At 37.8% G+C, this 19,890-nt stretch overlaps 1 protein-coding gene, 1 long non-coding RNA gene and 1 pseudogene across 2 annotated transcripts; 1 reads left to right on the top strand and 2 right to left on the bottom strand.

Annotated features, from left to right (window-relative positions):
- Nucleotides 1-2,892: 2,892 nt before the first annotated feature.
- On the bottom strand, nt 2,893-6,477 carry LOC122077445. The gene is made up of 2 exons (XR_006139798.1): nt 6,445-6,477; nt 2,893-3,097 (listed from the first exon to the last, which is right to left on the bottom strand). It is a non-coding gene; the product is annotated as an uncharacterized LOC122077445 (long non-coding RNA).
- A 592-nt stretch (nt 6,478-7,069) lies between these two features.
- On the bottom strand, nt 7,070-12,937 carry LOC122073201 (annotated as a pseudogene).
- Nucleotides 12,938-18,495: 5,558 nt separating this feature from the next.
- Nucleotides 18,496-19,538, top strand: LOC122076746 (tonoplast dicarboxylate transporter-like). Its single transcript, XM_042642284.1, has 2 exons — nt 18,496-19,218; nt 19,320-19,538. The coding sequence occupies exons 1-2, from the start codon at nt 18,775-18,777 to the stop codon at nt 19,413-19,415; spliced, it is 540 nt and encodes a 179-aa protein (XP_042498218.1). The 5' UTR covers nt 18,496-18,774; the 3' UTR covers nt 19,416-19,538.
- Nucleotides 19,539-19,890: the final 352 nt, after the last annotated feature.

Here is a 19,890-nt window from a genome sequence, read left to right as displayed (position 1 = left end):
GCTCTAGTTATTCCGAAACTTCAAGCGGCATCATAAACTCAAGGTAATCATCTTTGATATATGATCCGTCTTTGACCACCATATCCACAAAAATTTTCTCTATCAAGTTCTCCACCTCTTCAGCCTCTAGTGTAGTATTAATCTCATCGGATCCTTCTTCTTGGTAGTCTACAATCAACTTGGTTGTTTCTTCTTTGAAACCTTCGACGTAGATCTCTTTGAGATGACTATTTATTTCTTGCTCTACTACTTTCAAAAGTTTAGAAACTAAAATTTAAAAAACTACTTTTTTCTAAACCTAACTACTTGACAGTCACGTCAAAATAAAAATGAAAACTTCTATAAGGCTAATATCTCCTAACGTAAAAGACTATATTCTCATCCAAGACAAACCTAAAATGGAAACAAAACTTCCTAAGTAACAAAGCTTTACTTGCCAAAACAAAAACAAAAAAATAAAAATAGAAAATAATATCTAATATCCTAACAGCTACTCCTCCAAGCCAATTGTCAATATTGGACCCAACGTGAACAATACTTTCGTGAACAGCACCAACAGGTTGGCTGGCTCGATTGACCCATGTTGTGGCTGACCTGTTTCTGGTTCAAGTGGCTAGAATTGGAACTGGCTGGCCTGGTTCGTTTTTTACCGACCACCCCTTATTTTAGCAGCTCAATCTACATCACTCAATGAATTTGACAAGTTCAAAATCATGCTAGCAAAGTTCAAGGCTGGTTATTTAACCTTTTCTGCTTTTATTAGATTGGTGTTCTGATTCCTTTTGTTTGAGAAATTTCACTAGTTTGAAATCTCTCTAGACTATAGATGACACTAGGAATTACTGAGGAGTAGCATTTCATGGCATCCTTAGATCACGATAATTTCTTTAATTGCGTCAAATTTCCTAATAGAATCCCCCCTAAAAAAATGTTGGGAGTTATCTTTTCAATATTTATAAATCATTGTAGCGGAGTTGGCAAGGGACCTTCACCTCAGAAAGGATGTGGTTCTGAGTTCAACTCCTTTTACCTCCTTAGGGCCACTCACACAGGGTGTTTAGTGTTCTTCACTGCTTTTGGTGAAAGTTGAATGGTTCTCATTCAACCCCAGTATGATCCGTTCTATGTAGTTGTAGGGTCAGTATGAACTTAAGGGACTAGTCTGGCCAAAGGGCTGGATACCCGTCATCAGAAAAAAGAAAAAAAGACTTGTGTGCTTGATCTGTTGTGAAGATAAGTATGTTTCTATGTGTGCAAAGGGGTGAAGCAATCAGACAAGAGCTAGCCAAAAAAAAAGAGCGCATGAGTAGATTTGATGTGGAGAAATCAATTTTGTTATAGTGTTTTCTGTAGTCATTATCAATGCATAATTTTTGTTTTCTTGCCCTCATTTTGTGTTGCTTCTTTTTAGAGCTAGGGGCATTCCAATTGGTAGTAATATGAACAATTCCACTAGATATGATCAGTTTTAGTGAGACTAATGAATTCTTCAGGAAACTTTGTTTTCTAAAACTAACTTCCACAAATGACAACAATAATCAAAATGCTGCTAGCTTATATAGATCCCTATAAATGACTCAAATGCTACTATTAGCTATCTCACTAAGTTAAGCTACCTAAGTTTGTCATCAGCTTTTAAACTTCTCCTTTTACAAGTAGAAAAACAATACGCCCATCCCCTTCCCAAGTACAAATATGTAGAAAGGCCATCCCCTACCCCTTCTCTCCTCGTTTGGCTCATACTATTAAATAATTTATGGATAACATTTTATATGGCATTTTACTTCTTGTTCTTTTTTTCTTCGTGTATCCGACTTGACTAGTCCCATGAGCCCATACTGACTGGCCCCACATTTATTTCTCTTAACATGACATATTCTCACTGGAATTTAGTATTTAAGACAATGTCATGCCATGGTTACTCTTCCTCACCTCACTCCCACCTCTATGAAATTGGTAAACCTTATCTTTCAATTGTGGGTTTGCTTCATGGGTATGCAATGTGGATTAAATGATGGAAAATTACTACATACCATGGGCCAAGATGTGGATTAAATAGTGGTCAATTACCCATCCTCAGTTCACTCCCACCCATTATTAAATAATCCCATTCTTGTGATCTGATAGTCTGGAGCCTCTCCATGGTTTTATCCTTGTGAAAGGTTCTTACAAATAAGGAGAAGACAGGCCTTTCAGAGAAAACAAGGCATTATTCAATTTCCTTTGTTCACCAGTTTTTTTTTTTAATAACTGTTTAGAAGATGCTTTACTTCTTTGAGTGCTTATAAATTGCAAGTTCCCTGAACCTCATTTATCATTGGTTCCAGGGAGAGATGGGAAAACCTGAAGAAGGTTTTAGATAGGTGTTGCAAGTTAATTTTATTTTGGATCTTGCATTGCCTTTGTGCCATCCTCCCTTTTTGCCCTCTTAGAAACTCATAGGACATATTTCTTCTGTTGTGTTGCAGGTTTTCACCATTGTTTTCTTCTTCTTCATTTTTTTTTTTTTTTTAATTTATTTATTTAATGAGAAAAAGTGAATTCAGTAGCAAAGAGAAATTAGTGTTTAAATACATAAAAGTAGATTTCCAGATAGCTGCTTTACATGCCAGACTTTTCAAATTCAAAAAATGAAAGACTTGATGAGATTTTTGGTGTTCAATTTTCAGTTGAGGAATGGTATACGTAGCCAATGCTTCCACCTTATTTCCTTTCTTCATAAAGCTGCATTCTACTCAAAGAAGTCATCCTTGGGCCAAAAAGCCATAAGCTCATCCTGCCCCTGTTATGGGGTAGGAAAAAATTCCTGCACAGATTAATATAAGATATTGTAAATGGGATAGATTTAGACCCAAAGGACTGGAAACCCATAGTCTCTTTGATAGTTCACACTCAAAGAAAAGATGCCAAAATTGATTCTGGTTGAGAAATACACCAAGCATAGGTATCTTCCATAGGGATTCATTTGAATAGAGTATCCTTTACAGGGATAGCATCATGGAGAAATCGCCAAAGAAACATTCTGAATTTTGGATGAACTCGAATTTTTCGAAGGAATTTCCACCATTTAGGAAGAAGCATGTTGCGAACCACTCCCCTGTAAGGTAAATCACTATTAGAACATATGTTTTCATAAAGGAATTTAACAGCTAACTTGGTAGAAAAGCACCCCTTTTTTTATAAAGAACATTGTCATTGATCAGCTTCATCTGAGAGGGGTGAATGAATAAGACCAACAACAACATTTGGGGAAGAAAAGCAAATAAAGTAGACACATTCAAATTATTATTAGAAAAGAAATCCTTCACCCAAAGAAAGAGTAGTTATCATTGCCATAAAAAATGCAAGAAGGAAGAGTTGCATGTAGAGGGTCATACCAAACACAAGAGTTCATTCCATTACCTATTTTAATAAATACTATCTTTTTCAATAGCTGAAGAATGCTAGCGATAAAATTCCAAGACCATGATCCCCTATTTGCCAAGTTAGCAGATAAAAAATAGATCAAGATGGAAAATATTTCGCTTTCAGAAATTTGGTTGACAAGGCATTATTATGGGATAAAAGCCTCAACCCGAGTTTCAATAACAATGCCTTGTTTTTAATAGAGGTGTAATGAAATCCCAATCCTCCAGAAGATTTGGGAGAGCATATTTTATTCCAGGCAATGGGATGGAGTTTTTTAGGACGCACTAGTATCCCCATTCAAAAAGCGCAAATAAATGGAATCAATTTTTTTACAGACTTAAAGAGGAAATGCAAAACAAGACATGAGGTAGTTGGGTATGGAGGCTAGCACCGATTGAGTGAGAATTTTCTTGCCAAAAAATGGTAGGAATTTAGATTTTTTTTTTTTTTTTTTTTTTTTTTTTTTTTTTTTTTTTCAGTAGGAAAGTCTTCTTTTCACTCCATCCAAAATTTGTTTGAGACTTGCGACATGAGACTTTGATGGAAACAAGTTAGTTGCCAAACAAGTAGCATTACTGTCCATTTCTTTAATTCCAAGGAGAGCAGAAAAACAAAATTTTCTCACTATTTAGCACATTCTTATTGAAACATAATCCACTTTTATCAAAATTGATGTGTTGCCCTAAGAGATCAAAGAAAGTTCAATGATCGAATTAATGGTTAATATGTCTTCAGTAGTAGCTCGACAAAAAATGAATGTATGATCCGCAAAGAATAAATGAGAAACCTAAGGAGCATTCCTAGCAACTCTAATGCCTCTAAATATGTTGAGGTCTCTAAATGCCAAAAAAATCCTGGACAGGACTTCCATAGCCATGATGAAAATGTAATGATTGATGGGGTAGCTTTGACGAATTCCTCTAGTAGGCTCAGTAATATTAAAGTACTACCATCAAGTTCTATAGAGTAGGAAACTAAAGCAATAAGATAACCCACTAAATCACACCATTGTTCCCCAAAATGCAGGATTTAAAAAATAGCATAAATCAAATCCCATTCCAGGCAATCATAGGCCTTGGTCCTGTCGTTTTGACAGCAACAAAACCTAACTTACATTTTCTTTTAGTCTTGCGAAAATAAAAATTTTCATGAGCAATTATTACATTGTCAGAAACTTTTCTTCAAAGAACAAAAATAGATTGAAAAGGAGAAATGAAAGAAACTAAGTGACCCTTCAACCTAAAAGCCAAGAGTTTAGCAATAATTTTATAAGGGACGGTACAAAAGCTAATAGGTTGAAAATCACCAACTTGGTCGGCATCATTTCTTTTCGCAATGAGGCAAATAAGAGTGTGGTTCACACCAAAGTGGAGAGTTCCAGACAGAAAGAACTACCTACCAAAAGAGCAAACATCCTCACCTATAAAGTCCCAGAATTTGTGGAAAAAGCAAGCCTGAAAACCATCTATTCTAGGGGATTTGTACGGACCAATGGAGAATACATCTTAGTTTCTTCATCATTTGGAATAAGGTAGAGAGAGTTAGCCATCTGAGAGAAATATATTCAGAAAATAAGCATTCAATAAAGGAAGGTTCAAGAGGGTTCGAAGTGGTATAAATGTCTTTAAGGTGCTGAGCAAAAGCTCCCGCAATAGATTGGGTATCCTCCAATCTAGTCCCATTCTGGTCAAAGATAAACTCAATACGATTTTTTCTGGTCTTGATTTTAGTTTGAGCGTGGTTGAATTGGGTATTACGATCCCCATCTTTGATCATTTGGTGTCTCTCTCTCTCTATATATATATATATTTAACCAAAATGTCTCCTCAGCCTTGAAGATCCAATGAAGCTGATTGTGGATATAAAGGATAGATCCTTCTCCACTAAAGGGTCAAAAACTCGATCTTCCAAGGCTAGAGAAGATTTGAGATAATTAATATGACCAAAAACATTTGGATTCCAATGAGAAAGCAAACGGCTAAAACTAGACAATTTTCTACAGAGATTATCCTTATCTAACTTACCCCATTTTTGCCCACAGAAATCCACAGTTCGGATGGAAAGCTTTTTATAAGAGGGTCAATGCCTCAAGGTTTTTAAAACCAAGGGGTGATGAACTGATCCTAATGCAGGGAGTTTAGTTAGACTGGCATTAGGGAACAGGGAAGACAAGTCAATAGCGGCAAAGGCCCGGTCCAGACATTCCTTGATGAGATTAGGAGGTTTTTGTCTACTGGTCTAGGTAAATCAAGATCCATACATTCTTATTCAGCCAGAGAGAAATTGGATATCATGTTATTGGAGAGATGATGAGCTGCACTAAAAGGGTGGAACAGAGATCCTCCCAACTTGTCTTCAGGAACCAAAGATTCATTGAAGTCACCTAAAATAAGGAAGACACAAGGAATTGAGCGGAGGTACTCAGTTAGGTGAATCCAAGTCTCAGATCTGAGTTGAGGATGAGGAGGTGCATAAACACAAATCAAACACCAAGGTCCCATACAATTGTCCGAGATATGAACAACAATGACATGATTAAGAAAATCAACACGTAAAACATTAATAGATTCGGACATGAGAACCCAAATTCCACCACAAAGCCCTCTCACACCATCACTATCAATGTGAGCAATAGGAGAAAGATGGTCCAAGGGAACAGGTAATATAAAATCCATATGATTTCAACACTTGGTCTCACACAGAAATAAAATATCAGGTTGATATTTTTTGAAGTGATTTGTGAGACACTTACTAGTAAAAGGAGTGTAGCCCTCAAACATTCCAAGCAAGAATAATCATGGCAACCAAAGTACACAGAACCTTATAAAGCAGGTAGAAAAAGAAAGAAAGGAAGGTGCAAAATGACAAGAACAAGGGGGATAGAGGTCATAAGCAAAGAGGTGCTAAAAATCCTAGAAGAATTTATGGATAAGAGCTCTATTATTTAATTAAAAAAGAGAGAGATAAACTGATTGATAAAGCTAAAAATACTATATAAAAATCAATAAAAGAAGCACAATAATAGAAAGAGTTTACCTGGCTAGGTGTTGATTTCTCTCCTTCCCCCCCCCCCCCCCCCAGAAATTGGACCTTACATTCCAGCAGGTGATTTAGTTGGCAGGGTTGAGACTCCTTAACAGATAACAGCTCAGCAATCCAGGTCTGCACTTCATCGACTAAGCCTGAAGGGTTTGGAGAATGGGTGAAGGAATCTTTAAGAAAAGCTCTTACCGCCGCTGATGAGGAAAACAAATCTGGAATGGTGTTTGGGCAGTTTCTCTTTCTTTTTTTGAGATGCAGGGTGGATGGAGGCAGGATATCCGTGACTCTGCAGATTTCTCCCTAGGTAGTATCTTCTTTTTCATTTTCAAGTCTTCTTTATCCAAAGAATGAAAATTCTGATGGATTGTCACATTGGAGGAGTTGATAATCTTGATTCCAGACCCACAGGACCAGGCTTTTACTTCTTCATGTTCATTAAAGCAGAAAGGGATCGGAGTAGTAGAATTAGTTGGCCCCATCAATCTAATAGGAGCAGTCACAGTCACACCTCCAAGACCACCTAATAATGTATTCCTATCTTTAGTCTCTTCACATGGAATGAAATTTGTTACTAGAGAGGAGCTGATGGTCTTAATCTCCATAGCCTGAATGAAAAAGGTTATGAACATTCATCCATAAAGAATTTACCCAACAACAGATCATCAGTAGAATCTATAGGCAACAAGGTTGCTGCAATCTCATCAGTTTCACCCAAATTTGTGACTGGAACTGAGCTTGAGGGGGTTGAAGAAGCTTCCAAAGCCCTCAAAATCTCTTCCATAGCCACAGCAGTACAGAAGTCTCTCCCATGAGAGGGGGCATTATAGCCAAGTGATAATAACCGCAGGGGGGACCTTGGGAAGATGCAATGATCTGCAGAAAGGTAGATTCAACTGCATTTGAAACATAATGAAAATAGCTCAAACTTATGTTGAACAGAGAAGCTTCTTCCATAGTAGTTCCTGATTTTTGTGAACAAGCATACAGGACAACTCTTCTTAAAGCTTATTTTAACTCTGGTAGTGAAAGGGAGAAGACCCAATTCAACATGGTTAAGAAAGATGTCCATAGATTTACCAATACATGAGACAACCTGTCTCACGACTTCTTCATGAAAACATTCTTCAGGGATACCATACAATAGGATTCAAATGGGTAAAAACTCCTGCTCTTTGACAAATAGCTCATCATCTAAATCATGAGGAACTAAATGCAGTAAAATGCTCTCAAACCAAGGGGAATTGTTAAACACAATATCTCTAGCAGCTGAAGAGGAGAATTCTACAAAGAAATTTCCTTTGTCAAATCCACAAACATAAATCCCCCCTCTGGGTTCCCAAATAGAGACAAGAAAATCACTAATTGTATCTCTGTGCGGTTTCAGAAAACCAACACAATAGCCAAAGAAAGCCAGAGCAGATGAGAAAAGTTTTGTTCGGCTAACAAGGGAAGGGAGGAAAAATAGATGGGAAAAAAGGAATGTGCCGTAAGAAGTGCAAAACTAAATTCAAGAGATCTCATCTCTTAAAAGAGTTTTGAGGGGGAAAAGGAGAGACACCTACCTAAGCCAGGTAGATAGGGGATGAGAATAAAAGTTCTGATTCTCTCTCTTGTAGTTGTACAAGTCCCCAGGAATGGTGATGTTGGGTTCATATAATACATGCAAATATATGAGATGCAACAGTTATGTAGTAGAGTCTAAGTTCAATTAAAATCTAAATTTTTTTTATGGAAGGGGTGTAATGAATACAGAATATATATTCTGTAATGCGGTGCAAAATTTGATGAACTCAAAGTACAATGTGATGAAGAAGAGTATCAACAAATGCTTTTGAATTCATGACTGTCTCATGTGTTGAGTTCCATTCCTGTATTTCTTTCTATGGGAGCTGTATTGTGTTTATGATTTGGTAGAAAGGAAGCCAAGAAGAGGAAAGAAGAAAGCAAAAATGCATTTAGTCATTTTCTGCAGCAGGGATTGTGCTAAGCTCTTGGCTAACTTAAACTCAATGACCAAAGAGAGTAAGTTAAAGGGAGCTTAACAGAAATTTTCAGATACTGAATTTGGTGCTGTTGCTTTACTTCCTCCAGCCAAAATCTTAATTAGTAGAAGGAGAATGTTATAAATGTTTGCCAATCAATACATTGAATATGATGAATTATATAGTTCAGCCCACTATACACAAAACACCTTCTACCAAAAAAGAAAAAAAAAAACTACACACAAAACACATAATGTAACTTTATGTTGTATGCTGCTCACTATTGTACAATCAAAGAACATGTCTAGTCTCCCAATCCTAAAATAGACAAAACATGCAAGTTGGGAGAAAATGAGAAAACTAGGGGGGATTCAATGCCAATGTCAATTATAAAGTAAAATACTGTTAAAACTTCTCATGCATTGCAATATCAACTTTCCTCTTTTGAGGTAAATGTATTTTACATTTCACAAAAAGTAATACCTCGAAGTATCATGTTACCACTAGCATCATTGTTATGAGTTGGAAACTGCTGAACTGTTATGGACATTCTCCATATGCCTCAACTGACGTACAAGGAGGGGGCAGGCACACATGCTTTCTGTCTTCACATATATTTCTTAATTTTCTTTTTGTTTTTTTCTCTTCTTTTTTTTTTTTTTTTTTCTTTCTCCATATGGGGTGAGGACAGAAAGCATGTGGGCTTCACCACAACTCCAAGCCATGTGAGCTTCCAATGAGAAGACAGAAAGCATGAGTGGAACAAAATCCATGGATGTGCTGAAATGATCAACATTTTGCATTAGAAATAATGAAAAAAGAGAGAAGAAAAAAAAAAAAAACCTGAAAGGAAAAGAAATCCAAAACCTACTTAATATTTCATTTGCAGTGATCCTTGCAGACACATCCCTAGTCAACATTCTGCTGCTTGTTAGATCCCGAGCAGGTCCAGATATTGACTCCCACACTCTTGTATGGAAGTCAAGTTTCGATTTCTTGATAGCCTCAAAAACTTCTCCAAGACTTCCTCAATTGAATGGGAGGGTGCCCACCAATAAAGTATATAGTAGAACACCTGCACTCCAGATATCCACTTCATTTGAATAATCCCCCTGCAGAACTTCTGGTGCAATATAGGCTGGACTACCAGCTTTGCCCGATAATCTCTGACCTGTGAAAATAACCATATGAACATAACACTAACGTTAATTCCTACTTTAGAAATTAAACAAAAGGGATCCTACATAAGCGATTGAGGTTGTGAACACATGAGGATAGACATAGGATGCAGCGAAAGAATCATAACTAGCAGAGAAAAAAAAAAAAAATTAACTAATGGTTATTTAAAAGACATCTAATTTGCAAAAGAAACAATGAGCAAATAATTGAACAAGAAGAGCATTAACTTTCCATATGCATATCAAATTAAGGTTCGTAGGAGTTGAGTAAATTACCATTGGAAATTCTCACAGCCAACCCAAAGTCTGCAAGTTTCATCTTTCCAGATTTCGTAAGAAGGATGTTGTGGGGCTTGATATCTCGGTGAACAACACCCATTTCCTGGCAATATTGAATGGTCGAAATAATTTGTTTGAGTATGTTAGCATCCTTGTGCTCTGAGTATCGACCCTCCCTATCCATCTGGTCTAACAAATGTCCACCAGAGCACAACTCCATCACAAGATGGAAGCAGTTAGAATCTTCAAATGCTTCTTTCAATGTCACAACACCAGGATGATTAGAGAGATGTTGCATGATCTCCACTTCTCTATGAACATTCTCTTTCCCTTTAGGCACTGTTTTACAGGCAAATTCCACTCGGGTTGTCTTATTCTGGCATAGACGAACCAATCCGAAATTGCCTTTTCCGATGATAAAACCTGGAACATGTTGTAACCCGGTAGTCACTGAGAGGGGGGTGAATCAGTGAGTCCAATTCCGATCCCCAAAAACCATTCTGATGTCTGACCAAGAAAAACCTGATATACCTGTCCCTGTTTGCACATAGTCATATGCACACTCAGCCTCTCATAGGCACTTCCAAGTATGCACACCCATTCCACATTCCACGTAATTCAATATAAAATGCAAACAACAAGCACCCACAATACAGGGTTTTTACGAGGTTCGGCAATTTGCCTACATCCCCGGAGTAGTGCCTGTAAAGGCTTCGTACCTACTCAATACACTACTTTTGACTGCACCCACAGTCGGGAGCACCCACACCCAATTTTCTCAAGCCGAAGCTGAGATGGCACTCGTAGTGCCGATACAATGTGTAGCACCCACTACACGGGAGCACCCACTCCCTGTGCTTAGCACCCACTAAGCACACAATAAATAATACAATTAAATTGGGCTTATATCAATGCCCTATAGTCAAGCTTTGCCTAGCATATGCATCCACAACTAGCTAGCATGCTTACAGTTCATCCACAACTAACCTAGCATGTATACATTCATCCACAACTAACCCTAACATACATACATACATGTAATGTAAAATCAAAGGTTAGCGAATCTCACAATCGATTGCCTGGGATGACTGGAAACTTGTACTGACAAGTTTGGTGCTCACACCTTCTCTCTCCTTGGCTTCTTGCTCTTCAAAGCAAACACATCCTTGCTTTCTTCTCTTCTTCCTTGGCTTTGAGTTAATGTACCATTAACACACTTCAACCACCTCTTTTACCTCCTTTAATGGCCTAAGAACATTTATCATCAAGAATGTATGTTCATTCAAGGACCAACAAAGAGGGGGAAGCTTCTCCTACCAAAACCGTAGCCTTCTTTCACTCAAAACCCATTTTTCTTACTTCCATGGTGTAGGGCTTGAAAAAACGAAGAAGCTGCAACTTTCAGAGTTAAAATGAGGGAGATATGACCATTTGAAGTTGGAGCAATGAGATACCTTGAAATAGAATCTTCGTAGGGGTGGCGTAGGCTACACCGACGGCGCGCGCAACATGGGCGAAATTTGACCGTAGATCTCATATAAAAGATCTTGTAATCTGAGCCGTCGGATTAAACCAACGGACAATATATCCAAACCATTAAATTTGAATCTAGATGATGTCATCATGACGTAAGCGCTAACATCGTCAGAAGTGTTGTCGATCTATGATTGGTTGCTTTTTCGGATTTTAAGGGAGCTTGTCTCCCACTCACAAAAGAGAAATGCATATCGACCCTTGGATCCGAATCCTCCATGATGGCTTTAATCAGATTTCATGGGATCATTAAGATCGGAATCTTTTTTTATACCTTCTTACATGCGCAAAACACCACAACATACCTTGATAAAGTGTAGCGCCAGTGCATCAAGAATTATGCACCTAACCAATCAAATTCTACGCGCAAGCATCTATCTCGTCCATGTCAGCGTAAAATCTCAGCAGCCTTTGGATGGGCATCAAGCCTACGTGATTGAATCTTGGCCATCCATTTCACTTCCCTTTACTCCTCTTTATTACAATCAAGCCCCTGCCTCCATATGTTTCAGTGCTTAAACACCCCTTGCAACTCAGACTTCAAAATATTTAAATTACACAAAAGCCCTTCAAATTTCAAAAATAAATTCCGAAAAATCCACCCAACACCGAGAGCAACTGATGGATTTTCGGTTTGGATTTTCGAACCAACTTTACGGAAATACTTATAACTTTTTCATACGATATCCGATCGAGATGAAACGAAGTGCGTTGGAATCGTAACTGGATGCTCTACGACTTTCCAGAAGACTCAATCATCTGAATCATCCATGTAAAAAGACCAAAATGCCCCTACACCTTTCCAATGACGTATCTTTCTCATACGGAATCGGAATGCAATGAAATCAGAACCGTTGGAAACATTGTATTTTTGTCGTATTGTTACATGTAGAACACTTCCTTTAAAAAATTCATCTTCAATACCGAAACTACCCTCGACTGCCACAAATGCCGTAACTTCTTCATACGGTATCGGAATGTGACGAAATCAAATGCACTGGACTAGGTAAATTAAAATCTATATTTTTCATGAAGAACCAATCTTCCAAAAATGTCATTTTCACTGCCGAAAATGCCCTCGATCGTAAATAGGCCAATTTTGTCAGTTTTGACCCAGAAACCCGCACCACCTATTAATGATGTATTAAACCACTCCATGCATACCAAGCTGCTCTGTTATCTCATCGGTGACACTGGACACTGCCATGTCATCATTTTCATCCACATCACCCAAACTGGCCACATCATCACCGCCACGTGGCCGAGTTGCCAACAAGGACAACCATAAAACAACAGAACATACTCGTGATCAATCTTCTTCTTCCTGCCTAACTGAGTAGCAGCATCGATGCACCCAATCTTCCTATTGTGACCCCTTCCATGTGGATCCAAATAAGAGTTGCCACAATGAGGGCAAATAACAATGATACAATGAGGTGGTGGTAAGATCTCTTGTATATCTGAAGAAGCAATTGGTGTCTCACTTCCTTTCCTCTTCTTCCTCAACGACTCCATAGCACAATATAGCAAGCAGTACTGCTCCACTGAAACTAAAGAGTACGGAAAATAAATGAGATTCATATATTTCTGTCATTGAAGACAGAGAGCAATGCAGTCGAAGAAGACCCTTGTCCAGGCTCAATCAAAACTTAATATCTGCTCCTTTAGACCAATAGTAGTAAACAACATATGATCTCCTTCGCCTCCAGTCCAAAAACAGGTAGATGAAGGGCAAGCCCCCAAAACCCATAGAAGATGCAGAACAGAGACCAACTAGTCGTTCCGGAACTCTGAAGAGAAACGATAATAAAAAATTATCCTCCATGGACCATAATGCAAGGAAGCAGAGTTTATAGTTCCGATCATTACGTGAGGCGACAAGAGCTTTCTTCGATTCTCCATTAAATCAACGGATGATGCTTCCAGAGGAAATAGAAATACAAGTAAATGTAGCAAACCTTATTTCCTAACAAACGCCAAACTAATCAGAAGCAGTTGTAGAGACTTCTGCTTTCACTTGTTTTCGCCGGAGATGAATGAGGTCCTGAGCCTGAGGAGTCGCTGTCACTACTCACCAGTTGACGAGACGAGGAGACTAGGAGAAGCTGGACGATCAAGCAAGAAAAGTCCTGAAAAGCAGCGTGATCCTTACGCCGTTAAGTAATGGGAGGGTTGTGATAGGATGGGTAAAAGGGACTTTCCACGGGAAGACAAAATGGAGAGACAGATTTGGCCTCATAAAACTGAGCTATTTGTTTTTACATGTTTTTTAAGGAGAAACTTATTCCAAACCCACAGAGGATGGTTCATCATGCAAACCCTCTTGGGATTTTAATATATTCTCAAAATACTCTCTTAATATATTTTTTTTTTCATTCACCTCCTGCCTGTGGTGGATGATTTTTTTTTTTTTTTTCACACAACATTCTGATGCGATAGTGATATAAGAAAAAAAAAAAAAAAATCAGTGGATATATTCGGGATGTGTGCCTATACAACAAGGTATTGATTGAATTAAACTTGAAGTTCGACATGTGATGGTTGATCTAGACCATACTCTCTCAATCCAATGGTCAAATAGACCTATCATTTATCGACATTGTAAATAAATGTTTTGTGATATCTAAAAAAATAACAAACTGTTGTGATAATAATAATTCAATTATGAAAAAAGCCTATACGACTCACACCTACGTACCAAATCTATGCGTGCCCAAGCTTTTCCCCTTGCCTTGAAAAGGGAAAGCGTGACGACATACTAATACTAAGCCATTCAAATCCAGTAGGGGTGCACTCCCCAAGAACACCAAATTACCCTACACTATCATAGATTTTTATTTTTTTCTGGTTAATCAAGGTGTCTGGGTCCGTTTACGCGCACCTCGACTAATCCTTGGGGAGACTAGCAGAGCAACCCACAGCCAAATCCCCAGTTTGCCCTAACCATTTGGGCAACCCACGAGTGGGTATAGAATAAATAAAAAAACACACACACACACACACACACATTCACACAATGCGTATGACAGGGTTCGATCCCAAGACCTCCTCCCCTACATGCTAGCTCCACAAGCCGAAACTGCCACTAGTACGCTATCCTAATGTTCGTCTACAACCATATGTCTAAATTATATTGTTTCTCTATTTGTTGAGTTGTACAAAAGGGGTTGAGTTATGCTAGATTTGACATTGTGAAACTATATCTTGGTGAGATTGTAATTTCATTCACAACTTTATTTGTTTTGACAAGCTATTTTCATTTAAATTGAATTACAAAAATCACGTGTGAATTGAATGAAAACGAATAGCAGCCATGGCAACCAAACACCTAAAATTACTTCTCATTCCCCCCCCCCCCAAAAAAAAAAAGAGCATACACTTTTCTTTTAGGTTTCTTTTTCTTAATTGTTTATTCATTTTACAAAGGAGAGCTCCCGCTATACACTTTTCTTTTTATTAAATTAAGATAAATTTCTTCTAGAACAAAAGATGATGCATAAGTATTGGAATTAAAACTTCAAGCATGAGGTGTAGACTACCCCCCACTTACAATCAAACAATCCTAAATAGCAGATAAACACAACTACAAAAAGAATTAAAAATGAATAATTAATAATTATATAGAAGACATATATTTTATTTTATTTTTTGGTGTAAGAAAACATTTATTCGGAGAAGAAAACAATGAACGAATAAAGAATAATAGCATAATAACATAACAACAACTGTCTAGTGCAATTTGTGAGTTGTGATGAGAAAAAGCTCATGCTCATCAAGAGGTCTAGAGTTTGAACCTCTTGCTTCTTATCAACTTCCCTTCCTACCTATCAAAAAAATAATGACAGTAACACTCCTCCATATCAATGTCCACTAGAACACAACTCCATCACAGGATGGAAGCAATAAGAATCTTCATACGCTTTAAGGTCCCAACACAAGGATGATCAAAGAGATGTTGCATGACCTCCACCTCCATATGTACATTCTCTTTCCCTTTAGGTACTGTTTTATAGGAAAATTCTGCCCCGGTTGCCTTACTCTAGCACAATTGAACTAATCCAAAATTACCTTATCCAATGGTAGAACCTAAAATATACTCCTGCCTGATGCACCTGATCTTCTTCTTCCTGCCTAACTGACTAGTCGTATCAATGTATCTGATCTTCCTCTTGTAACCCCTTACATGTGGATTCGAACAAGAGTTACCACAATTAGGGGTGGTAATAATGCTAGTGAATCTACTTTTATAAGACTGGTTTTTTTCTTTTAGGTAGAAATAAGACTATGGTTTATGAAGGGGTAATAAGATCTCCTTTATATCTGAAGACGCACTTCTTGCTTAATATTGCCATATATTGGCATGCATTCCATGCATGTTCATGGATGTGTATCAGTATTCTAGCCATTTGTGTGCACGCACTCTTTCAACTTTGGGAAAGAATAGACAATTAAATAGAAAAAAACTATGAATACATATAGCTTGGATTTGTCTTTTGAGTTTCAGAAAGTCACATGTTTTTGTGACGCTATAACTACCCATAATAAAATCATCATAAAAATAACATGTCTTTCATGTGTTACATTGCCAAACTTAAAATACTTGATATGTGAATTGTCCTATTAATAAGTACCTCAATATTTTTTTTTTTAAATAAAAACAATAAACATTAAATAAATGTTTCATTAACTCGAAAATATGCATGTCTCTTACCAAAAACAGAAAATGATAATATGCATGTGAAGTGTCATTAACTGGTTACTAAAAGACATGCATTTTTTATAAGTAATGGATATATATAAGAGTTAATCATTGCCCCAAAGTGTCCATTAGACATTGCTTTCAACTTTGCTCTTTCAATCCATATATATGTTGTTATAATCAAAGAAAAAAATTACGATGTTGGAACTTCAAATGAAAGGACTAAGATGTTGGAGAAAATAAAGCATAGAAACCTATTTGGTAAGAGTATATATATACTATAGGGTATAGGCATTTAAAGTTTTAATTCTTAAATTATATTCAAATAGTTAGTTCACTTTTGTCCAGGATGGATCAATGACGACTGTGACATGCAAACTGACTCAAACAAACTCTGAAAGTACCATTCCATTAAAACTAATGGAACAATGGTGTCTCCCAAGAAGATTGTTTTCTCGAATAAAATTTACAAGTCAATCCGAGAAATCTTAGTTAGTGACTACCGAAAGTTGCAAAATTGAAGAAAGGTAATTAGGACTGAACAAATCTCTGAGCGAAATTGAAACCTGTGGTAAAAGTACTTGGGGAAAGAGGTGGAGGTGACTTGTACCAGAGGCGGTAGTAACACTATAGAAGTAAATTGGGTTGCCTTATGCTTTCACTTGTTTTGAAAGTTTCAGTGGAGTTTGAAGCCTATCTCGAATTAGGAGCAAGGGGTTTACTTTAGGTGGTCATTTAGAAGTGTGGCCCATCGACCTGCAAAAATAGGTGTTCCCAATCCTACTCGATACTGAACAATACTAAAGGGGGCGAATAAGCAAATGGAACCACCAGGCCAAGTTCACTCATTTCTTGAGCGATTGGAAGATCAGGCTAAAATGCACGTCTAGCTTTGGAAACTCATTAAGAGAGTTAGGTTGGAAACCAAGAACAGTGGCCAAACTTTAGATGCGGTCATTTTTTGATATACATCTATTTTCACAAATAAACTGTCCCAAGCTAATTGTTGTGGATGTCTCTTCACAAAAATAGTGATAGAGAATATACTAATTCAAATTGAATGAATTAAAAATAATGTTAATGCATGGATCAAGATTATAATTTTTTCCATTTTTGGACTTCGAAGTTTCTGGACTGTACACTGTTATTGATTTCCGAAGACTAGGAGAGTGGCATAACGCTTTGGGAAGAAAAGACTTCATAATCTGGGAAAAAGATGCTTATAAGTTTCACAAATATTTTTTTTTTTTTTGGGTGGTTAGGTTTCGGTTTATATTGGGCTGGGTTGGTTCAAGTGAATTGGAAAGGTTTGGGCCAGTCAAATTGATTTAGTTCAGGAATTGACACCCCTTAATGTAACCATTTAACAATGAAATGTGATACACGGTTCATAAAACCCTATTAAGGTTTTAATATATTCCTAAAATACCCTCTTGATGCCTTCTCCCACCCATCCCAAGCTCGTGGTGAATGGATTTGCATTCACCATGGGTCTAGGGAAACTCGGTCCTTTTGTTTAGTCTAAACTTTTTTTTTTTTTTTTTTCCATTCTGGGAATACATAGTGATGTTTGCTTTTTAGAATACAAATACACTTGCATGGACATACACAGGATGTGTACCACTACATAGGGATATTTGATTGAATTAAACTTGAAATTTGACATGTGGTGGCTGATCTAGACCATGGCCTCTCTGTTGATAATAACGTGTCCATCAAAATAGGCGGGCTCACTAGATTGATTAGATTTGAACGTGAGAGTTTAAATTTTGAATTTACACTCATGTTCAAAATTGTAAGGATTTTATCCCACCCACGTTTAAGTGTTTACGTAAACCTAGTCGCTAGAGAGTTGGAGCAGTTATGGTAACTGTCCACCCCTCCCTAAGATAAAGATAATAATCTCTTTATTTGAGGATGAAGGAGGTGGGACTCTCTTATGATAAGAGAACACTAACTCTCACTCTCTCCCTCTCTATGAGAAATACAAAAACCAAAGAGGTCCTACTTCATCTTCTTTTGAAAAATGACTCTTCACTCCATCACTACAGGAACTGAACAGAAAGCCAACGAGTTATTGTGAAAGGTGAACTTCACGCTTGAAAGGCTAAGTCCACTTGGAGGTTTTGTGATAGCGAAACTCAGGTAGCCATCTACACCCTTCCATTAATGATTGTTAGAATGCGAAAATGATTTGGATCGTCCCACTGATACGATTAAAAATATTGGGTAATTTACAACGCCACCCCCTGGAGAATTCCAATATTAGAGGGACACCCCCTCTCTTTCACCAAATTAGCCTCGGACCCCCTACCGTCAGTCACTGTTAAGTGAAAAATTAAAAGTACCATTATACCCTTATCATCAAAAGACATTTTTAACCCAATTCCTCTTCCCCCCTACCTATACTCACCTTCACCGAGACATCAAAAGCAGAGGTGATCGTTCAGAGCACCGAAGATCATGGCAGCGGCAGCATCAGCATCAGCGAAACAAACCCTAGCTTCTCCTTTATAACGTTCTTCTCTCTCTCTCTCTCTCCCTCTTCTCCAAAGAATCAAATTTCAGAATTACACGATTTGATTTCAATCAAAGTTAAAAACTCCAATAACCCAGAACCAGATTATCCTCTCCCACCCAAAAAAGATAAAAAATGGACGGAAATCAAGGGGCTGAGTCAACCTCCGGCGACCTGAAGAGCCCACTGCTACCAATCCAAGATCCCACAGAGAGTTCATCGCCGGACATCCATTGGTCTCTGACATCAATTCTCACAACCAACAATCTCTTCATCCTCTTAGGACCTCTTTCCTGCGCAGCCATTAAGCTCTTCGTGGAGCTTGATGGGTCCAAACCCGGCACTAGCAGAGACATGCTTGCCGTGCTTGCCTGGATTTTCCTCTGGTGGGTCACCGAAGCAGTACCCATACCAGTAACCTCTATGTCTCCTCTGTTCCTCTTCCCACTCTTTGGAATTGCTCCCGCCGATGATGTAGCACAGACTTACATGGACGATGTCATCGCTCTCGTCCTCGGTAGCTTCATTCTCGCTCTCGCCGTCGAACACTATAACATCCACCGAAGACTTGCCTTAAATGTAAATTCTAATAACGCTGCAATTTTTAAGCTCCATTGTTGACCTTAATTGTTTGATTTTGATGGATTTTGCCCCTTATATGATCTATTGTGAGATTACAGATAACGTTGTTGTTCTGCGGAGATCCATTGAAGCCAAGGTTGTTGCTAATCAGGATTTCAATACAAGAAACGAAGTGCGGAAGAATCGAAAAATAGATGATTTGGTCAAAGGCGACGATGGTGGGAGCACTTGGAGGGTCACGGAGGTGGAGAGTGAGATCTCCGGTGGGGGAGGAGGAGTGGTTCGGTGAGTTTGGGGAAATTCAGAAAAAAGGCCAAAAACGAAAGAGAAGAGAGAGAGATACTTAGAGCAAGGGTATTTTGGTATTTTAAATAAAATATTATTGCTGACATCAGCATATAAGGTATATTCTTTAACAGTGACTGACGGTAGGGGGTCCGAGGCTAATTTGGTGAAAGAGAGGGGGTGTCCCTCTAATATTGGAATTCTCCAGGGGGTGGCGTTGTAAATTACCCTTTTCGCATATTCAATAATATCTCAGTCTCCCTATTGGTGGAGAGACATTTATATTTTAATGATTATTTATTATTGTATTCGATCCTAAGTTTTATTTCAATTAAAAAAAAAAATCCTTGCTAATTCGTACTGTTAGTGAATAGTACAAGTTTT

This window comes from Macadamia integrifolia, chromosome 1 (assembly GCF_013358625.1).
Source record: "Macadamia integrifolia cultivar HAES 741 chromosome 1, SCU_Mint_v3, whole genome shotgun sequence".
Lineage (NCBI taxonomy): Eukaryota > Viridiplantae > Streptophyta > Magnoliopsida > Proteales > Proteaceae > Macadamia > Macadamia integrifolia.
Note: the sequence above shows the minus strand (reverse complement) of the source record. Positions and strands in the feature narration are given on the sequence as shown.